General features: G+C 36.5%; 1 protein-coding gene across 1 annotated transcript; it reads right to left on the bottom strand.

Moving 5' to 3' along the window:
- Positions 1-2,058: 2,058 nt before the first annotated feature.
- NDUFA4 (NDUFA4 mitochondrial complex associated) lies at positions 2,059-8,311 on the bottom strand. The gene is made up of 4 exons (XM_043588971.1): positions 8,151-8,311; positions 6,962-7,050; positions 6,009-6,069; positions 2,059-2,275 (listed from the first exon to the last, which is right to left on the bottom strand). Exons 1-4 carry the CDS (start codon positions 8,190-8,192, stop codon positions 2,219-2,221), a joined length of 249 nt encoding a protein of 82 aa, XP_043444906.1. The 5' UTR covers positions 8,193-8,311; the 3' UTR covers positions 2,059-2,218.
- Between the last annotated feature and the right edge of the window lie 14,614 nt (positions 8,312-22,925).

The following is a 22,925-nucleotide window of genomic DNA, read 5'->3' on the forward strand; positions in this document are numbered from 1 at the left end:
GTTAAAAGGTGTTTTGCCATCCCTAATTCTGATTCTCTGCCTCCACTGAGTCACTTAAGACTAGACACTCTGTACTGGATGCTTAATCAACTGACCCTTTATATATCCATTTACCAAGTATTTATTGAACACCAACTATGTGCTAAGTGCCACCATAAGGTGTTATGGATATAACAAAATGGACAAAAATACTTGTCCTGATGGAGCTTAAATTTTAGTGAGGGGAGAGATTTCAAACAAAATAAGTAAGCCAATTACATATTTAGATGGTCATAAATATAGGAAGAGATACAAAGTGATGAGGGTGGAAGCAGGGTGCAAAATTTTGGACAGAGGCTTCATTGTAGCACTGGAGAAAGACTAGAAAAAGTGAGAGAGCAAGCCTTGCCAATATTTGGGGAAGATAATTCTAAACCAGAGGAGGTCAGATCCCTGTGCCAAGAATATGCATGATATGAAGATCAAAGAAATCCATTTGGTGGAGGTGTGTGAGTAGAGAACAACAGAAAGAGGAGTCAGATTGAAATATCTAGCGTTTGAATAAAATGGGAAAATGTTGGTGGGCTTTGAGCAAAGGATTGTCATATTCTGACTTACATATTAAAGATCACTTAGGCTGCTGTGTTGAGAACTAGAGAGGGAAACTAGTTGAGATGTTATTTTAGTAATTGAAATTAGCTGACAACGGCTTAGGATCAGGGTGATAGGGGAGGAACTGTTGAAAACAGTGAAATTCTGGGTATATTTTGAAGGTAGAACAAACATGACTTAATGATATATTAGGGTATTCAAAAAAGTTAAGACTCCAAGGATTCTGGCCTCAACTATAAGAATGGTGTTCCTATAAACTGATATGATTAAAGAGTTATGCTAAAGATTGTAGATGTGGAGTCTGAGAGGTTCACAAATTCAGAACTGACATGTTAAATTTAAAATGCCTATTAGACATCCACATGGAGAAGTTGAGTGAATATATAGGTATATCCATATAGAACACGTGTATGTGTATATACATATACATACACATACATATACATACACAAACATACACATACACATGGAAGAACATCTGGGCTGAAAAATTACCTTGGACATCCACAGCATTGTATTTGAAAATGAGACTGGATGAAGATTACAGATAGGGAAAAGGTCCTAAGTGTTTTTCCTTTGGAGCAATCCCATATTAAAGGTCACAAAGATGAAAGTGTACCACTAAGAAACCGAGTAGAGAAGCCAATGACATAAAGGAAAACAAAGTATATTGTTCTAGAGACTACAGGATGAGAATGTTTCAAGGAAGAGTTATGTCAGCTATTAAATGTTAGGTCAAAGTGATTACTAATAATTGACTTTTGAAATTAGAAACATGGAGGTCATCCGATAACCTTAAAAGAAGGATTTTTACTGAAGTGATAAGGGTAAAACCTCATCAGGCTGAGTTAATAAACTTCAAAGAAGTGAAATTCAGTAATTTTGCTTGGCTCCCTTTTTTTTCAAGGGTCTACCGGAAGCATTTGCAAATTCTGAAAACTGCAACTCATCAAATATACATAAATGCTAAACACAAGACATCAGTATTTAAATGCAACTTTGTTTGGGGATCTCATGAAGATAAGGAACTAAAAAAGGCAGTCTGTTGTGTGATTACGCCAGCACAGCAAAAACAAAATGGCCATGAGCTCAGACCCAAGTACAATTTCTGATAAACTTGAAAATCTTCACAATAAAGACTCCCATGGTAAAAATCATTAACAACTGCACATACTTTGACATCTGTCAGTAACAGAAATCCAGATGTTTCCACTTTGCCAATGCCAAAGACACTTGAATACTCTTCCCAATCTACCTTTGCATAATATCCACTTTCAGTTGTTAAATATACTCTAGTGAAGTTACCAAGGGCCTATACAAAAAGTAAAAAGTGTTTGAACAGTTTAAGGTCTTTTTTCAAATTATAAACAGATGGAAACTCAAGAAATTCCTTAAATTCTAAGTTTATTTCCTATACCCTAGTTATAAAGTTGAAAGCAGATTTTCAGCATTAAAAAGTGACACATATCAAGTTTCAGATATTTATTAGTCAGTGTAAACCCCAACACAATACATCAACATGACTTCGTGCATTCGGAGGGGAAATATTTCCTGGATAAGTGGAAAATTGTGCGGATGGCTTCTGGAAGACCTTCATTCTAAGCAGCTTTATAGTGAAACATTTCATTTAGAAGTCTGGACCTTCTTTCTTCAGTTTGCTGTAATCTACATTCACTGAGTAGAACTTGGAAAAGAAAAAAGATATTTTAGATAATCTATCAAATACACAGAGATGGTACAGAAGTTTTAGAATTATTTTTATTCAGCTTTCTATAGTAACAATTACAGACATGAATTTTTATTACAGATATTTAACAATATAAAAGTCATCCAAAGAAAGACACTGAAATTCCAGTCCTTTAAGGATTTTGGTAAGGTAAAAATATTCAATCTACCTCAAAAGAACAGTGTTAGTATGTTCCCTTAATTTTTTAAGCCAGATTGCACCAAAATCTGACCATCTGACCACTTCTGGCACGAAAGTTCTTAAATAATACTGTATTTTTGTTTCAAAACCATATTGTACTTAAATAATACATATTTGGAAGCCTGTAATTTCCAAAAATTTCCTTATATTCAACTGAAATTAATTTTAGAAATAAATCTATGATTGCTTTAGAAAAAAACTGCCTCTCCAATAACTTTTTTTTTTTAATGATTTGTATTTTAAACATCTCTAGAGTGTCTACTGAGAAAACATCAGGATATAAACATAAGCTCAAATAAGGCTATAATCTTGGGTTTACTCATTCCTGTGCTAGAGAACACTGACGAGGTTGTGTTATAATTACTTGGAGGCCACATTATTTAACTCCAAAAGAACTAAAAGTGCAGAATCATCAACACTTTCTTCAGGGTTTTTAAGCAGCTCATAAATTTGTATCTATTATTTCTTCAAACCCTTTTCTTTATTTTTCCAAACATACCCTAACTTCTTGATTTCTAACTGAAAAATTCTTATTTTACTTAAGCTTTTTAAAAAAGAAAAACTCTCAGGTTGTAAAGCTTATCCTTGAGATATACACAAAGTTGTATAGACAGCTAAGTGCAAATAACCCAGAGCAATGATCTGTGTTCTGACAGTATTCTTATGAAGTAACTGAATCTAAAGGAGATTTTTTTAAAAGAAACTAATTGTGTGCTATCCTTAACATTGTTGACAAAATTAGAAAGAATACTACAAAAGAACTACAAGCTATACATAAAGAAAATAAACACTGATTGGGTTCTTCTAATGGATGCCAGACACGGGGCACAATGCTTTATGTTTATTTTAACTATCACGGCCTTACTCATTCTTACTTTACGAAAGACGCAAATGAAGATCAAGTTATAGGACTCCCCAGGGAATGAGAAGCAGGATCAAACCCCTATACTCATGCAATGTGGAAAGGTCATAATATCTTTGCCAATTTTCTCAAAACTAGTAGGCTTCTGATGTATTTGCTTCTTTTTGCTTCCATGTGTCAGCATCAAAATTCTCTGTTGAAGTAACGAGTTAATTTTCAAAACTGTTTTAGTTTTCAGCTTCCATGTCCCCATTCCTTTTCTCCATTTAATGGTGGCTACCTTGAAGGTCTCTGGAACAGTAACTGGGAAGGCACAACATATTCTGATCATGGCTTGGGGCATTTAATCAAGTGAGAAGTGTTGCTGGGTCTTTAATGATTAAATCCTATTTTAGTCCTCGTGTTTGTCTACATTTGGCTAGATTTGCAAAGGAGCAACAAATAACCCCCAAAACTTAGTGGTTTACAACAACAAAGGTTTATGTTTCACTCGCATTATATGCCATCTGTAAGCTGACTGCTTCATGTTCTCTTCATTGCAATTCTGGGCTGAATGAATAACTCTTACATGTCCATTTTGGTCTCAGGTCAGATGACAAAGAACAATGGGGGAACCACACACTGGTTCAGAGATGGGAGATATCATGTCCCCTCACTGATGATTTTCCAGTCATGAGGCTAAACCTGATGTTAATAGGCAAAAAAAAAAAAAAACAAAAACAAAAAAACAAAAACACCCACAAAAAAAACCCAAACCCCAATTTTCTTAGGTGAGTAGTGAATGATAAAGAAAATAATCTAGTTTACTTCACTGTTTGCGTTTAGAAGCAGTAGCAGGCTTCATTCACTCTGGGCTTATTTTCTGGACTTTGTTCCCTTTTATTTCTGCTTGCAAATTGCCCAATTCTTCTACAAGTTCATCTCTTGGCAAATACAACCAGTCTACTAATATTCTATTTTCCAAAATCTTTTTCTATAACAAACTTCTTTAGACACAGTCTATCTTCCAAGTTACAGCAGGTTATACTTTATCAGATATTTTGCCATTACATAAGGATTCATCTTTCCAGACTTGAAATAAGTGTCATGGCTACTCAGCCCATTCATGCCAAACAAATTACATTTTTGTTGCAGCAACATTCCATTTCCACCTCACATGTCCTTATACTGACATGTGTTATCATGTTCCAGGGCACTGGTAATTTGCCTTCATTATCATAATCACTTGAAGAGCTTTTTGAACTACACCTACCCAGAGACTCTAATACACAATTTGGTAGAAGGACCAAGGAAAGTGCATGTGGTGAATTATACACTTTAAATAGTTAAGTTGTATGGAATGTGAATTATACCCTAATAAAGCTGCCCTTGGTTTTAACATTTCCAGAGTTAGTCTTTGTACGCAAAATTTTGACACATAAAGAAGGTTATATTTAGAGAATAAATGGTCTCCGATTTGTGGCAACACAGATGGACCTTAAGAGCATTATACTAAGTAAGATAAGTCACCAGGGAAAGATAAATAAGGCATGATATCATTTACGTGTGGAATCTAAAAAAGCTACACATGTAAAAGTGGTAGAATGGTGGTTACCAGGAGCCAGGGATGGGGGAATTGGGAGAGGTTGCTTAAGAGTACAAACTTGCAACTAGTAAATAAACCCTAGAGATCGAATACACAACACAGGAATTATAGTCAACAATATTGCATTATAAACTTCAAAGCTGCTAAGAGACTAGGTCTTAATTGTTCTACACACACACACACACACACACACACACACAATAGTAACTATGTGACATGATAAAAGTAGTAGCTAATGCTACTATAGTAATCATATTGCAATATAAAATTTATCAAACCAACACCTTGTATACTTTAAGCTTACATAATTTTATATGCCAATATCTCAACAGAATAAATAAAGTCTCAGTCAATGAACTCATTCTGTGTAAGAGTAGTTCCACAAATTACTTTTCGGAAAGACGTTAAAAAGTTTAGTTAGAAGATTCATGGTAAAATTTAAGTTTCAACCAATTTCATTTCTTCCTAATTACCCTCACCTGAAATATTTCAACCATACCAACAAGAAAAAACAGCCAACCAAACCATCCACTGCAATAGTGCTACTCAAAGTGTGGTCCATGGACCAGCAGCATCAGCATCACCTGAAACCTTGTTAGAAATGCAAATTCTTAGTCTCCACAACAGACCAACTAAATAAGAATCTCTGAGCATGGAGCTGAATATGTGTTTTAACCACCTCTCCAGTTGAGGCCCATGTACATTGAAGTTTGAAAACACTGCACTAGACTATTCAAGATCTAAGAAAATGGTATGTGATAGCTCTATCACCTCTTTTGCCCATAAAATCAGTAGAATGAAAACATTATCTTAACTTCACATCCAGAGTCTAAGGTCTGTGAATAAAAAAATCCTTAGAAAAAAATTTCTGCTAGGGAAATATGCCATTTTAATTTCACAAAACAATCTAGCACTTCCTCAAAGTTCATTATAATGGAATTTTACATGTATATCCAATTTCAAAAAAAAAAAAAAACACTACTACATGAGAAAATGTATTAAAATATACTTCCTAGCAATTCTGAAACAATTTTATAGCTTACCTTGTATTGATCATTGGGACCCAATTTGTTCCAAGGTTCTGGGTTATTCTTCCTATCCCAACTAAACGAAACAAACATTATTAACTACTGTAGTAATAAAACACTATTTAAAATAGTTTTCTATTTCCTAAGGAGCTAATATTTTGAATAGATCTCATTTTCTATTAGATTGAGTATGATGTTGTTTTCAGTAGAGTTGAAACAGACATAGACTCTATTTAGCAATCCCATGTAGTTAATTAGAAAAAAGAGTTGAACAGAGAGCCTCCTAGGCAGTGTATTTGTCCCTATCCCTCTCACAGGAAACTTTAAACTTCATTTTTGGGATGCCTAGGTGGCTCAGTCTGTTAAGCGCTGACTTCAGCTCAGGTCATGATTTCGTGGTTTGTAGGTTCAAGCACGGCATCCAGCTTTGTGCTGACAGCTCAGAGCCTGGAACCTGCTTCTCATTCTGCCTCTCTCTCTCTCTGCTCCCTCTTCTGCTCATTCTCTCTCAAAAATAAATAAAAACATTAAAAACTGTAAAGAAAATTCATTTGGCTTTCCCTAAGTGATATATAGAAAAGTACAGAATAACAATACATCAATCTTTTTGTTGCATGTTGGTTCTTTAACTTCAAAAGGAAACATCCCTTATTGAGGAAAAGCAGACAAAAAACATTTACATGCATCAGCAACTCTGATTAAGTATTTTATAAAAATAGTTATCTCAATTCTCACAAGAATTCTCCAAATAATTAGCAGTTTACTCTACGGATGACAAAAATGAGACTCAAAGACATTTAGACAATTTTATGACCCAGGAAAAGAAAATGACAACAGGATTTGAACTTCCTATAGAAGCCTATAAAACAGGCTCTTTCTACTACTTGATTTTGCCTCCCTAAAGACTGTGGCTCCCAAACCAGCTTAATAAACCATCAAAGTTCCACTAAACGTTTTTAAGCACTTACCTGACATCTGGATTGAACAATGCCAGGCGCAAGACATATAGTGCTGCTCCAGTACCTCCCGCTCCAATAAATATGAAGAGGGGGATCAACTAGAACCAAACACAAAATAGGCAAGAATTAATGGCCAGCTTCAAATACCTAGACATTGACAAAAGAAAGGCTAGAGTTAATTCCTACACAATGATTCTCAGGTCTCAAAATGGTACTTTTCTACCTTGTTTTAAAATTTTAATAAAGGTAGACCTTAAATTGAGGTACGATTTCTTTTAACTGTGTTCAAAAGAAAGAAATGTAATTTCCAAAAGACGTGAAGAGGGTTCTGGTTTAATGTGGAAAAAAATTAGATTCAAATTTTTAAATTTCCAGGAACATATGTCAAGTCTTCTCCACCTCTCTTAATATTTATACACGTTCTCATTCAATTTCCCAGCTTCCTTTATCTCGAGGCTTGTAAAACAACTTCTTGGCCTGCCTTGATATAGGGGTTATGAAAAACATAAGTTCTGTGAAATAAATAGACCAAATATAAACATACCTATGACAAACATCGGTTACAGGCATAAATTTCTGAAGACATATTACCACCATGCTTAATTCGTAGTTAGGTAATGGGTTTAAGATAAAGTCTGAGTAACTGGGTTTTAGGACCAAAGCACGTTGATGTGCTGCGGAAAAAATTACACAAAAAAGAACAACTCTGATTCACCTCTGCGCTACCAAGCTCCCCCAAAATCTCAAGACGTCAAGCAAACCGAGAAGTCCAAGATTACAGACATTTGTATTTGCTACAAGGCCTGGTGGTGCAGTGCCGTAAGAGGTCTTTAAGAGACAATATAACAAACAGGAAACCTGACCTGCTGATCTCTAACCCACACTACACACCACTACCCCGGGGTCGGACCAACTTAGAAGAAGGTGCAACCACCCGACTGTTCCAACATTCACTGGCTTATTTTCCTCCAAGGTATCCCTCACCTTCCGCCTGCCTGCCCAAACCCCTCAATGCATGGCGTGGAAGGTCAGAACTCAAGGGCTTGGGACAACTAAGAGAATATCACAAGTGAGCCAAGGTCCAGACCCGAAGAACAGTTAATAATTGTGAATGAGGAAGTCCCCAGGTAACCGAGGCAGTCGCAGCTGGACACAGAATGGCCAAGTAAAAACACTGCAAAACGGGTCACGAACTTACGCTCGGATGCTTCTTGGCCTGACCGAAGATCTGGCGTAACATGGCTGCAGCAGAGGCCTCGGCTCGGGGAGAAGAAAAGATCAAAACTGCAAGGCCCGGCACTAAGCAGTCCCTACACCAAGCATGAACGGACGTCCAAAGTCACCCAGAACCTCCTACCTAAGGACCCCTGGCTCGGAGGACAGCTTGCGGCAAGAGCGCCCGGATGCAGCTGTCCTTAACAGTGCCTGCTTTGATCCAGCACCTCAAGCATCCGCACTGACCTGGAAAGACCCTTAGCGTTCCAGTACCAAGCGAAACAGTCTCGTTCCTGTCGTATATATGCTTCTAGCCGGTAAAATTTTGCGTCGAAACTAGAACACTTTGATTGACTAAACAGGCACTTTCTCGGGAAAACACTCGTTGAGACATGGGGTGGGCGGGGTCTTCTTGGGTCCGCGCGTTGAGGCCCTTGGGGCGCGCGTGCTTGGCGCGCGCCTGCGAGTCCTGACGGGCGCTGAGGGAGCTGAGCGGCGCCTGTGGCTGCTGGGTGTCAGGCGCTGGGAGGGCAGGTCGAGTCTCTTGCTGCTAAGGTCAGCGACTGCGGTTTAAAAAGACTGCAGCTGCTTCCTGTCTTAGATTGTCGCTTACGGGCAGAAGTTAAGAGCTAGTAAATGGCTTAAAGATGGCAATAGTCCTGTCAACGTAATCTCTAGATCCCCAGGTCCTGGCCCTCGATTTAATGTTAGGTGCCATACCACTGTACATTCTCCCTAGACCCGAAATTAAAAATTTTTTTAATTTTTTTTTAACGTTTATTTAACGTTAGACAGAGCATGAACGGGGGAGGGTCAGAGAGAGAGGGAGACACAGAATTTGAAACAGGCTCCAGGCTCTGAGCTGTCAGCACAGAGCCTGATGCAGGGCTTGAACTCACGGACCGCGAGATCATGACCTGAGCCGAAGTTGGATGCTTAACCAACTGCGCCACCCAGGTGCCCCTGATTTTTAAAATGTTTTCAGTGGTCGTGTTCCTACACATAGTTTTTCCAGTACTCTAACACAATTTTCATTTATCTGTTGTGTGTGTTCCTTTTTGGTTTTTTGTTTTTGGGTTTTTTTACATCTGAAAGTCAGGGGTCTCTGGGGACAGTGTGAACCCTTTCCGATATCCTGCGTAGTTTAAAGAATCAAATCACAAGTGTTTGGGACTGGGAAGAAAGACTAGGAAAGGGCTTCTCTGAAAAAGCAACGTCAGGCTTAAAGAGAAGCAAACACGTGAAAACGGATAATGCCGCTGTACAAAATAGTGATAAGTGTGACAGCCTGAAACTTGAAATACTCTGAGGAAGTGTAGGAGGTGTGGCGTGGTAGGAACTTGAAGAGGGAGAGCAAGGTGGGAGTCAGATCTGCTGCACCAGTACATTAAGGGTTTTATGCTGAGACCATTAGAAAGTTATGCAAAAAAAAAAAAAAAAAGTTGCTTTAGTTTTCAATGACTGCTTTGTCTATGAAGAATGGATTAGAGGAGATAGCATGAAAGGGGAGGGACTGGTCCAGGGCCACTGTAGTAGTCCTTGTGAGATAATAGTAGCTTTGACCCGTGTGGGAAATATGATGAAGAAAGGATTCTAGAGATATTTAAGAGGTAGCACCAACAGAACTTGGTGACTGGTTGAATATGGGGAAATGGGGAGAAGCAGCTCAGGATAATTTCAGAAGTTCAGTTTTGACCAGCTGTTTGGATGTTGATGCCAGTTAATGAGAAACAATAGAGTCAATAGAGTTATTGAGGAACAATAGAGAATGATGGATAAGTATTTATGTAAAATACAAGTAGATTTCTGTAGGGCAGAAAAGTGATCTAGACTACACAAATATATTTAGGGCTCAGTTTATTCATGGGAAATGACACCATATGACTGAATGAGATTGCTTAGGGAGCGAAGTAGCAGGTAACAAAGGGGACAAAGGACATGGAGCTGAGGAATTCCAACATGCAATGTTGGGTAGAGGAAATAAGGCCAACAAGGTGGAAAAGAAAAAAGATAAATTGTGATTAAGATGATAGGTTATGAAGCTTACGAAGACTGGTGTTTCGTCCATTCATTCAGTAAATCTTATAATAAGTACCTACTCAGCACCAGGCAGTTTTCTAATCTGGGAGAAAGCACTGAATGAGAACATTGTTTTGTCCTAAAGAGATTACATGGAAGTTGGAAAGAAAAACCATAAACAATTAAGATAATTTTAGATAGTGATAAACCAATAAAATATAGTAATAAGAGGGGCACTTACATGGTTCCGTTGGTTGAGCATCTAACTCTCGATCCCAGCTCAGGTCTTGATCCTAGGGTCATGAATTCAAGCCCCACGTTGCATGGAGCCTACTTAAGTATATATATATTTATATAATATATATATATTATATATGTATATATTTATATAATATATATATATTATATATGTATATATTTATATAATATATATATTATATATGTATATATTTATATAATATATATTATATATGTATATATTTATATAAGGTATGTTGTATAAAATATTAAGTGTATATAATACTAAGTATGAATTCATATTAAGTATGTATATAAAAAGTATGAATTCATATTAAGTGTTAATTCAAGCCCCATGTTACATGGAGCCTACTTATATATATATATTTATTTATTTATTATATAAATACTAAATTATATAAGATATTAAGTATATATAATATTAAGTATGAATTCATATTAAGTATGAATTCAAACCCCATGTTGCATGGAGCCTACTTAAATATATATATAATATAAATATTAAATTATATAAAAAGTATATTTATACTTAAATATATATTATAGTATTTTACTTATATTTTAAAATATAAGATAAGGGAGAAAGACATGCAGGACTGGAGGAAAGAATGTTACTTTAGTGAGAAAAGACAAGGAAGGTCCCTCTGAAGAGGTAAAATCTGAGCTGAAACTTAAATAAGGAGGTAACCTGGTGATGATATGGGTGAAGAATGTTCCAATTGTCAAAGGCAATGGTTTTGAGATTAAAAAACAAAACAAAACCCAAGGCCAATGTGGCTGATCCATATAAAAGGAGAAAAGAAAATGAGATGAGAGAGGTTGTAAAGGACTCTCACATTGACTTTATAGACTGTGGTGAGGAATGTGGCTATATTTTTAAAAATCGGCACAAAAATCATGGAAAACATTTAAAAGTAAACACAGAAACCTAACAGCAATAAGTGTAGGTGGGCTTTCAGCAAAGAATTGGAAGGAGGAAAATCTCTTCTTGCAATATTTTATTTTTAATGATAAGTGATAATAATAGGTAAATAGATATACGATGAATACCACTGTTAATAAGAAAGTAAAATCTTGTGACTCACTTTTTTGTCATTAATCCAGTTTTAGAGGTAACAAAAATATAGGTAGACAAGTGATGCCTTTGGAATTGTTAACAAAGCAAGGTTGCAAATTATAAATTTCATTAAATATTAACCAGAATGTCAAATTATAAAAGTTTGAATTATGCATATTAAAGTTAGAGGAAAGAGTCTATGGCCTATATTTTAATCAGGGATTGGAAGAATAGAAGAGACAATCAAGGAAAAGAATCCATAGTGGAGGATACATATTATAAAAATACATTTTAGCTTTAGAAGTAGTTTTGGTATGTGTGGTAGATTTTATTCTATACAAATACCTGTTGCCTCTCCCTGGAAGAGGTATCACTCACTTGCCTCAGTGTCACGCTTGATAGTATGACTTCCTTTATTAGCAAATGGAATGCATAACATGTAAGCTGTGTCATGCACAAGCAGAAGCTTTAAGAGCTGAAAACTGCCATGTTCTTTCTTTTCTCTCTGCCACAAGATCTACAGTGTTCTAGATAGAAGCTCAGGTGTCAGGGTGAAAATTACTTGGAGCAGATCACTTCTCGGCCTTTTGGCTAAGATCAAGTGAAAATCACTTGGAGCAGAGACATTGACATAAAATGAACATATATTGAGAATAAGAAATAAGACTTTATGGCTGCACGTCACTAGATTTGAGAGTAGTTTTTTTACTGCAGCCTGACTTAACCTACTCTAATAAAGAATTTGGCACTGAAAATGAGGTCGCACTGAAATGAGGTGGCACTGAAAATGAGTGTGTATATATATATATATATATATATATATATATATATATATAGTATATACTATACTATATATAGTAATATAATAAAAATCCTAAAATATGTGGCATTGGATTCAGGTGACAGCAACAGGTAACAAGGTAACTCTTACCAGAGACTGGAAGTATGGCAATTTAAGTTATATAGTGCTAGAACATTTGATGAAATTGTTCTCAATTGGAAGGCAGTTAATGACCCTCATAAACTCCGATTTCAGTGAAATGGCAGGCAAAGGATATGTTAGCCACATGTGCCAGGTACTATTGGCAACAGTTTACAAGCAAGTAGAATAAAGAGATGGGCTCAGAAAATAATCGGTGGGTTTGCAAGCTGCAGTGACAGGGAATGGAGCATCTAGAAATCCAGAGACTTGTAGAGGTAGAGGATATAGCTGATATTATCTCTACCTGTATAAGAGACTGATGTTTAGCCAAAAAGATCAATTAAAATCTCAAGATAATGACCCAATCAGGAGTATAGCCATCACACCCTTATTAAAACATCTCAATAAATTAAGGTGTCTCAGTATATCCTCTCAACTGAACAATTTGAAGGTCTGGACAAAGAGATAAGGGTGTAGCTCTCTCACTAAAGCCCGACAGGATCAAGGTGACTGAAATTAAGTCTAGAAAAAGAAGGAGGTATGACTAAAAAGAATTGTGAGTGTGGGCACTGGTGGATGGAGTTGGTTGGAATCAAATAAAAGTAGTCTAAATAATGCTAAAAGAACCATCACCTATAGATTAAAGACTCTGACTTTGTTTGCTTTAGTTTTGTGAATAATTTTAAAATACAAAAAAGTATAAGTACTAGTTGTCTAAATTAAATGTAAGTTATACTGTGAATAGCTGTAAAAAAGTCTAAGCGGTATATCAATAGCACCCTCCAAAAATTATTTTTCTTGCATAGTTTCTCTGAAAATTCGAGCCTAGAAAATTCTGGAAGGTATAGTGATTGTGTGTTGTTATTAATGTGTGACAGTAAAGAAATAGCTTCTTTAGAGAGGAATAATTTGGTAAGTGAGCCGTGGAATATGATTATATTAATGCAAATTGAAGGCAGAATCTTATATTTTTTTACTCTGCTTGCATTTAGGCATTTAATTATTTTTCTACCAGATAAGTTGACAACTGTGGTTGTTTTTCTGATAACGCAAATACAAATTATACCTTCTCTTGTTAATGAAGATTTTGTAGCTATCCTTAATCTAAAAATAAATATGTTCTTCCACTAGTATTATGGTTACTTAGCATAAGCTGTATTTAATTATAAAATTTCTATTAGAAAAATGAAAACATTTTAGTTTATGAAAGTTTACTTCCACTGTTATGAATCTCATAGCTTCACATACTGTCATTAGTTTAAATTAAATACCTGAAGAACTTTATGTACAAAATTCAATGAATACTAAAAAGTAAAGAAACTAGAACAGTTTAAAACTGGTATGTATTTTTACTGAAACCTTATGGTTAAATAATATTTTAGGAAAACTGCATATTTAAAATTTTTGGAAAATTATACCATACACCTAGATCTTCACACTAGAAATTATTTAGAATAGCTATGTTGTATTCTTCTGTGTTTTTATTTATTATCTCTCTGAAATTTCTATCTTCTCTATGAATCCATTTATTCATTCATTTTTTCAATGTTTATTTATCTTGAGAGAGAGAGCATGCACATGCACAAGCAGGGGAGGGGCAGGGAGAGAGGGAGAGAAAGAATCCCAAGCAGGCTCTGCACAGTCAGCACAAAGCCCCACGCAGGTCTCAAACCCATGAACTGTGAGATCGTGACCTGAGACAAAATAAACAGTCAATGCTTAACCTACTGAGCCACCCAGGGGCCCCACGATTTATTCATTTATTAAACATGTATTAAGTGCCCACTATGTATTGTTCCTCATGCTGAGTGGTTAGGATAAGAAGAACACTGCTGCCCTTCAGCATCTTCAAGTCTAGTGGAGTTAGGGGTATAATTATTACAAAGCTCTATGATATGTGCTATAATAGACACTGATAGATGACTTAGGTTACTGGGTATATAGTGTCCTAACCAAGATCAAGAATATACATTCATCTTTGGAAATGTTAAGTTTAGGATGCCTATGAAATATCCAACTAGAGATACTCTGAAGGCTGGCAGAAACATCTCTTCAGCTCAAGAGAGCAGTTTGGTCTAAAGGTAAACTTCAAAAGGAAAGGAGATATAAGTGAGTTATTAGGAACTGATGAGCTTGTCCATGAATAATGTGTATGAAGGAAAGTGTAACAAGAAAAAAGGGTCAATGCTAAAACCCTAGAGAATGTGAACAAAATCAGGACCAGGTCAGGAGAGAGGAGTCAGGACAGAAAAGTTAGATCAAGTCAGTCAGGGTTTAGCCAGAGAAACAGAACTTCTAGGAAACATATATATATATTATAAGGAATTTATTATAAGCAATAAAACATCATACAGTGTCTTACTGTAGTCTGAAATCAACAGGGGAGGCAGGAGAGGAGGAACATGAAGTGTAGAAGCAAAGATACATTGGAACCTGTAGGGATGGGTGGAACCCATGAGGACATAGGGACCCTGTTTCTAGAGCCCTTTGTCACAGGATTAGATATAAACCTAGTTCAAGAATATGGAAACTGAAGGAGAAATTTGACAAGAAAAGGAATAGTAAGGAAATGCCCTAGGGGAATCTCATGCATTCCAGACATACTCCTCCTTGCTGTCATTGAGCTGACTTATCCCAATTAACCCTTGCTAATCAAAATCAACCACCCAAGCTACTAGAGTAATAGAGCTTTCTTCCCTTGAAATTATGACTTCTAGATCAGTAAAACCACAGTTTCAGAGTAACTTGTTGCAGGTAAATTGCAGGTAAGTCATAATTTTACTAGTAGATAACTAGGGAAAATAGTAAGAAAACCATGCTGTATTATCTTTCACCACTGTGCTTTAAGATCAATTCAGAGTGGGACTAAAGTGTTAACAACTCACTACTTTGGAATGTTGATAGCATTTTATACAGAGCCATCTGTAAACTAGGCTCAAGTAGGCCTTAGTTAATTGGTCATAGGGAATGCTACATATCATAGGTTCAGGTTGAGAGGGGAGTATAGAACATGGATATGCAATTTACATATTCAGGACCTGCTCAAATCCATCTGGTGGTGCTTTCCATTTGATGATGAAATGCTACTGTGCGTATTCAATCTGATAGCTTTGTTGATCAGATAAGACCCAGTTCATGATGGATAACTGAGGTAGCATGGTAATTTGCTTCAAGCACCAACAGATCTGCTAAGTTATCCATCTTAGTTGAAGAACAATTCGTGAGGCAGCCCAGACCTGTTGCAGGACCCTGCCCAAAACTAGCAACTTTTCAAGTTGCTCAGTAAATGGATCAGAGTAGCACACAGATGAGGTAAATGTTGACTCCAGGATCCAAAGAGGCACACATAGTAGAAATCATCTTTGTGATAAAAGGAACCAAATGCAGTAATCTGTTCTTCTCTTTGAAAGAGCTATCTCAGGGCACCTGGGTGGCTCAGTCGGTTAAGCATCCAACTTCGGCTCAGGTCATGACCTCATGTTTGTGAGTTCAAACCCCGCATTGGGCTCTGTGCTGACAGCTCAGGGTCTGGAGCCTGCTTCAGATTCTGTATCTCCCTCTCTCTCTGCCCCTCCTCTGTTCATGCTCTATCTCTGTTTCAAAAATAAATAAATGTTAAAAAAAATAATACAATAAACATTTAAAAAAGGCTATTTTGACATGTCCCAGACCCAGACTACTGGAACCCTAGAAATTTTACTAAGGTGGCAGAAACCTGATTTTTGGTCAGATTCACTTCCCAACATATCTGGCATATAATTATTTTACCTATGTCCTAACTAGTTACTTCTTTCTTACTCAGCCCAATCAGCATGATACCATCCATGTAATTGCCCAACATAAATTTCTGTGGAAAAAAGAGATGATCAAGTACCTGTAATAGGGCTGCAGAGTTGATGTATCCATAAGGTAAGACAGTCAAGGTGTGTTACTCATCTACAGAAAGCAAACTACTTTTGTTGGTCTTTAATAACATCTATAAATATAAAAGCATTCACCAGTCCAAAGTTAAGGTGCCAACAGATTTTGTCCTTAGTGAGAATGATTTTCCCGGCTTGCAGATGGAGGCCATCCTCACTTGGCAGAGAGAGTGAGCAAGCTCTGGCCTCTCTTTTTCTTATAAGGACACTAATCCTGTCATTGGGGCTCCACCCTCATGATCTCATCTAAACCTAATTACCTCTCAAAGCCCCCATCTCCAAATACTATCACATCGGAGGATAGGGCTTCAACATATAAACTGGGGGGAGCATACAAACATTCAGTCCATAATAGCTAGCAAACCTTCAAGGTGTAGATAATTTCTATGCTATTAAATTTGAACCATAACTTTGGAAAAGGAACCTTCCAAATTCACATTTCAAATCAAGCATTAACCTCATAATAAAACTTAATAAGAATAATCCATCCATGTTTTCTTTAATCCCAGCCAGTCTAATTACAACAGTTTTATCCAAGAACTATAAGATCTCTCAAAATGTGGGGCTCTAGTGAAATATTATGAGTTAAAATTACTTAATTTAGAAACTGTTCATAGACTTTCACTTCCAAGATTGGCAGACTAGGTTATTCAGACAATCCAGACTATCTTTTTTCTTTTCAAAGACATTAGTGTGGGGCATTGAATAAAGTGCACTGAAAATTCATGAACACCTGAAACCTCAGAATATGAACTTATTTGGACTTAGGGTCATTGCAGATGTAATTAGTTAAGGTCAGACTTGATTAGGATAGGCCCTAAATCCAATGACTAATTTTTTTTTTTTTTGAGAAAAGAAGGGAAGACACAGACACACAAAGAAGTCCATGTGAAGACAGAGACAGAGATTGGAGTTATGCTACCGCAAGCCCAGGAACACCAGGAGCCACTAGGAACTGGGAGAGGCAGGGAAAGAATGTCTCCTAGAGTTTTTGGAGGACGTGTGCCCCTGTCAACCTCGTAATTTCAGATTTCTGACCCCCAGAACAGTGAGAAAATAAATTCCTACTGTTTTAAGCCACTAATTTTAATTGTTTTTATGGTAAACTTTGAAAACTAAGACAGATTTTGGTACCAGAAGTGAGTTGCCTCTGTAACAAATACCTAAAAAAAGAAAAAATGCCTTTGGAATTGGGTATGGGTAGAGGCTAAAAGAATTTTGAAGTGCATGATAGAAAAATCCTAGATTGCCTTGAAGACAGTTGACAGAAATATGGACATCAAAGGCAATTCTGATGAGGGTTCAAATGGAAGTGAGGAGCATGGTAGAGAAGGCTTCTGTCATCTTAGAGAATACAAACAGAATATTGGTAGAAATATGTATATTAAAGGTGTTTCTGGTAACAGAGAAATGAGGAACATGTTATTGGACATTGGAGGAAAGATGATCCTTGTTGGATATAAAGTAGAACTTGTCAATGATGAATTTGGATATTTAGCTGAGGAGATTGCCAAGTAAAGTGTTGAAGGTACAGCCTTGTTTGTCCTAGATACTTATAGTAAAACACAAGAGGAAAAGAATAAAAAAGAACTGTTAAGAAAATGGAGATAGTGCAAGAAATATACTCCATAGAGAGCATCCAAGATCCATGAAATCAAAGTCCTAGAGATGACTAGGAGATTAGGGGGAAAAAATTGGAGGTATAATAACAAAGACTGTTTCAAATCTTATGTAAGATATCAAACTAAAGAGTCAAGACTCTCTTTAAGTACCATATAGAAGAAAAGAAAACCAGACCTAAATACATTGCTGATGAGAGTATAAATTAGTGCTACATTTTGAAAATCTGCTTGCCTTTTTGTACTAAAGTTGAATATTTGAATACTATGTGATACAGTAATTTCACTCTGAGATAACCCAACAGTGATGTGTGTTTATGTGCACCAAGAGACATAAACAAGAATGCATATAGAATAATCATTTAGAATAACCTTGAACTGGAAAGAGCAAAAATATTTATCAAGGGCAAATGAATAAGTAAATGTAGTACATTCAAGAATGTGCTTCCACACTGCAAATGAACTACAAATAGACACAACATAAATGATTCTCACACACAAAAAAAATATTAGTCAAAGAAACCAGAAATAAAACAAAACATACTGTGTGAGTCCATTTATGTAAAATGTAAAAACAGTATTAGACTCAGGATAATGACTAACTTTATAGGAAGTAGGCAGTATGAATTGAGGGGGCTCAAGAGAGACTTCTTTGGTCTTCGCATGGTGTTTAGAAAGGCGTTTGCTTCTTTTTTTTTTTTTTTTTAAATTTTTTTTTTCAACGTTTATTTATTTTTTGGGGGACAGAGAGAGACAGAGCATGAACGGGGGAGGGGCAGAGAGAGAGGGAGACACAGAATCGGAAACAGGCTCCAGGCTCTGAGCCATCAGCCCAGAGCCCGACGTGGGGCTCGAACTCACGGACCGCGAGATCGTGACCTGGCTGAAGTCGGACGCTTAACCGACTGCGCCACCCAGGCGCCCCGAAAGGCGTTTGCTTCTTGATGATCCTTTGATCTTTTTTTTTTTTTTCACTTTTCTCTTATATTTTCCATTAATTTTTTAAATGAATTGCATAGATTTAGAAACAACAATGTTAGGGAATTTTCTTATGATTTTTTACTTAAAGATCTGATGGATTAAAAAAGAACAGAAGGTATTTATGCATTTTTGTTTGTTTGAAAGCTTCTCCACCTTTTGAGTTGATGACATGAAACCTGTCTCTAACTAACCTTATTTGTCTCTCTAACATCCAGTATTGTACATTTTATGATGTTGCTTCACTGATGCTGTCTTTGCCCATCTGCTCTGCTTTCTTGGGACTTGCCCCTTGTAAAACACAGCTCCTAAGACTGCCATTCATATGCACTGAAAAATAATTAAATACATTAGCTTGTCTAACAGATATGTCTAATAAATAGCTATTATAGCAAATATTGAAGTACTCACCTCTCAATTTTATCTTCATACAGAACAAATATAACATTTCATAGTATCATGTTAGCTTTTTTTTTTTAATAATTTATTGTCAAGTTAGCTAACATGCAATATAGTCTTGGCTTCAGGAGTAGAACCCAGTGATTCATCACTTACATATAATACCCCGTGCTCATACCTCCTCAATGCCCATCACTCATTTTGCCCATGGTCCCAAACCCCCACCCCCATCTACCCTCAGTTTGTTCGCTGTATTTAAAAGTCTCTTATGGTTTGCCTCCCTCTCTGTTTGTAACTAATTTTTCCTTCCCTTCCTCTATGGTCTTCTGTTAAGTTTCTCAAATCCCATATATGAGTGAAAACATATGATCTCTGTCTTTCTCTGACTTATTTCACTTAGCATAGTACCCTCTTGTTCTATCCATGTTGTTGCAAATGGCAAGATTTGAATTCTTTGTCATTGCCAAATAGTATTCCAAGGCATATATATACCATGTATTCTTTATCCGTTCATCAGTTGATGGACATCAGGGCTCTTTCCATAATTTGGCTATTGTTGATAGTGCTGCTATAAACATTGGGGTGCGTGTGCCCCTTTGAAACAGCACTCCTGTATCCTTTGGATAAATACCTAGTAGTGCACTTGCTGGGTCATAGGGTAGTTCTATTTTTAATTTTTTGAGGAACTTCCATACTGTTTTCCAGAGTGGCAATTCACATTCCAACCAACAGTACAAGAGGGTTCCCAATTCCTCTGCATCCTCACCAATATCTTTTGTTTCCTGAGTTGTTAATTTTTTGCCATTCTGACAGGTGTGAGGTGGTATCTCATTGTGGTTTTGACTTGTATTTCCCTGGTGATGAGTGATGTTCAGCATCTTTTCTTTTTCTTTTCTTAAACATTTTTATTTGTTTTTGAGAGACAGAGAATGAGCAGAGGAGAGGCAGAGAGAGAGGGAGACACAGAATCTGAAGCAGGCTTCAGGCTCTGAGCTGTCAGCACAGAGCCCGACGCAGGGCTCGAACCCATCAACTGTGAGATCATGACCTGAGCTGAAGTCAGACGCTCGACCAACTGAGCCACCCAGGCGCCCCTTTCATCATCTTTTCATGTGTCTGTTTGCCATCTGGATGTCTTTTTGGAAAACTGTCTATTCATGTCTTCTGCCCATTTCTTCACTGGATTATTTGTTTTTTGGGTGTTGAGTTTGGTAAATTCTTTATAGATTGTTGATACTAACCTTTTATATGATATGTAATTTGCAAATATCTTCTCCCATTCTGTTGGTTCCCTTTTAGTTTTGTTGATTATTTCCTTTGCTGTGCAGAAGCTTTTTATCTTGATGGGGTCTCAATAGTTCATTTTTGCTTTTGTTTCCCTTGCCTTCAGAGATATGTCAAGTAAGAAGTTGCTGAGGCCAAAGTCAAAGAGGTTGCTTTTTTCCTCCTCTAGAGTTTTGATGGCTTCCTATCTCACACTTAGGTCTTTCATCCATTTTGAGTTTATTTTTATGTGTGATGTAAGAAAGTGGTCTGGGTTCATTCTTCTGAATATTGCTGTCCAGTTTTCCCAATCCCATTTGCTGAAGAGATATCTTTATTCCATTGGATACTCTTTGCTGCTTTGTTGAACATTAGTTGGCCATATATTTGTGGGTCCATTTCTGGGTTCTCTATTCTATTGCATTGATCTGAGTGTCTGTTTTTATGTCAATACCATAGTGTCTTGATGACTACAAATTTGTAGTACAGGCTAAAGTCCGGAATTGTGATGCCTCCAGCTTTGGTTTTCTTTTTCAACATTACTTTGGCTATTCGGGGTCTTTTGTGGCTCCATACATATTTTAGGATTGTTTGTTCTAGCTCTGTGAGGAATGCTGGTGCTATTTTGATTGGGATTGCATTGAACGCATAGATTTCTTTGTGTAGTATCAATATTTTAACAATATTTGTTCTTCCGATCTATGAGCATGGAATTTTTTTCCGTGTCTTTGTGGAAAATGCAACCAGTTTCTGTACATTGATTTTATATCCTGCGACTTTGCTGAATTCATGTTATCAGTTCTAGCAGTCTTTGGTGGAGTCGTTCAGGTTTTTCGTGTGGAATATCATGTCAGCCAAAAGTGAAAATTTGACTTCTTTGCAAATTTGGATGCCTTTTATTTCATTTTGTTGTCTGATTTCTGGGACTTGGACTTCCAACACTGTTAAACAACAGTGGTGAGAGTGGACATCCCTGTCGTGTTCCTGATCTCAGGGGGAAAGCTCTCAGTTTTTTCCCATTGAGGATGACATTAGGGATGGGTCTTTCATATATGGCTTTTATGATGTTAAGGTGTGTTTCTTCTATCCCAACTTTCTTGAGGGTTTTTATCAAGAAAGGATGCTGTATTTTGTCAGCAGTGACAGAATCATATGGTTCTTATCCTTTCTTCTATTATGAGATATATCACGATTGATTTGCAAATATTGAGCCAGCCCCGCAGCCCAGGAATGAATCCCACTTGATCATGGTGAATAATTCTTTTAATATACTGTTGCATTTGATTTGCTAGTATCTTGTTGATAATTTTTGCAGCCATGTTCATCAGGGATATTGGCCTGTAATTCTCCTTTTTAGTGGGGTCTTTGGTTTGGGAATCAAGGTAATGCTGGCTTCATAGAATGAGTCTGGAAACTTTCCTTCTGTTTCTATTTTTTAGAATAGCTTGAGAAGAATAGGTATTAACTCTGTTTTAAATGTCTGGTAGAATTCCCCTGGGAAGCCATATGGCCCAGGACTCTTATTTTTTGGGAGATTTTTGATAACTGATTCAAGTTCTTCGCTGGTTATCTGTTCAAATTTTCTATGTTTTCCCTTTTGAGGTTTGGTAGTGTGTGGGTGTCTAGGAATATGTCCATTTCTTCCAGATTGTTCAGTTTTTTGGCATAAAACTTTTCATAGTATTCTCTAAGAATTGTTTTATTTTGGTGGTGTTGGTTATGATCTCTGCTCTTTCATTCATTATTTTATCTATCTGGGTCCTCTCTCTCTTTTTATTTATTTTTTTTTTTTTTTTATTTTTTTTGAGAAGCCTGGCTAGGGGGTTATCAATTTTGTTTATTCTTTTCAAAAAAATTAGCTCTTAGATTCATTGATCTGTTCTACTGGGTTTTTTTTTTTTTTTTTGATTCTATATTGTTTAAATAAACACTCTTTATGCTCTAATCTTTATTATTTTTGTTCTTCTGCTGGCTTTGGGCTTTTTTTTTTTTTTTTTTTTGCTACTGCTTTTCTAGTTCCTGTAAATATGAGGTTAGGTTCTGTATTTGAGACCTTTCTTGCTTCTTGAGATAGGCCCGGATTGCAATGTATTTTCCTCTTATGACTGCCTTTGCAGCATCCTACAGGGTTTGGATTGTCGTGTTTTCATTTTCATTTGTTTCCATATATTTTTTAATTTCTTCTTTAATTTCCTGGCTCACCCATTCATTCTTTAATGGATGTTCTTTAACCTTTATATATTTGGGCTTTCCAAATTTTTTCTTGTAGTTGATTTCAAGTTTCATAGAATTGTGATCTGAAAATATGCATGGTATGATCTCA

This window comes from Prionailurus bengalensis, chromosome A2 (assembly GCF_016509475.1).
Source record: "Prionailurus bengalensis isolate Pbe53 chromosome A2, Fcat_Pben_1.1_paternal_pri, whole genome shotgun sequence".
NCBI classification, from domain to species: Eukaryota; Metazoa; Chordata; class Mammalia; order Carnivora; family Felidae; genus Prionailurus; species Prionailurus bengalensis.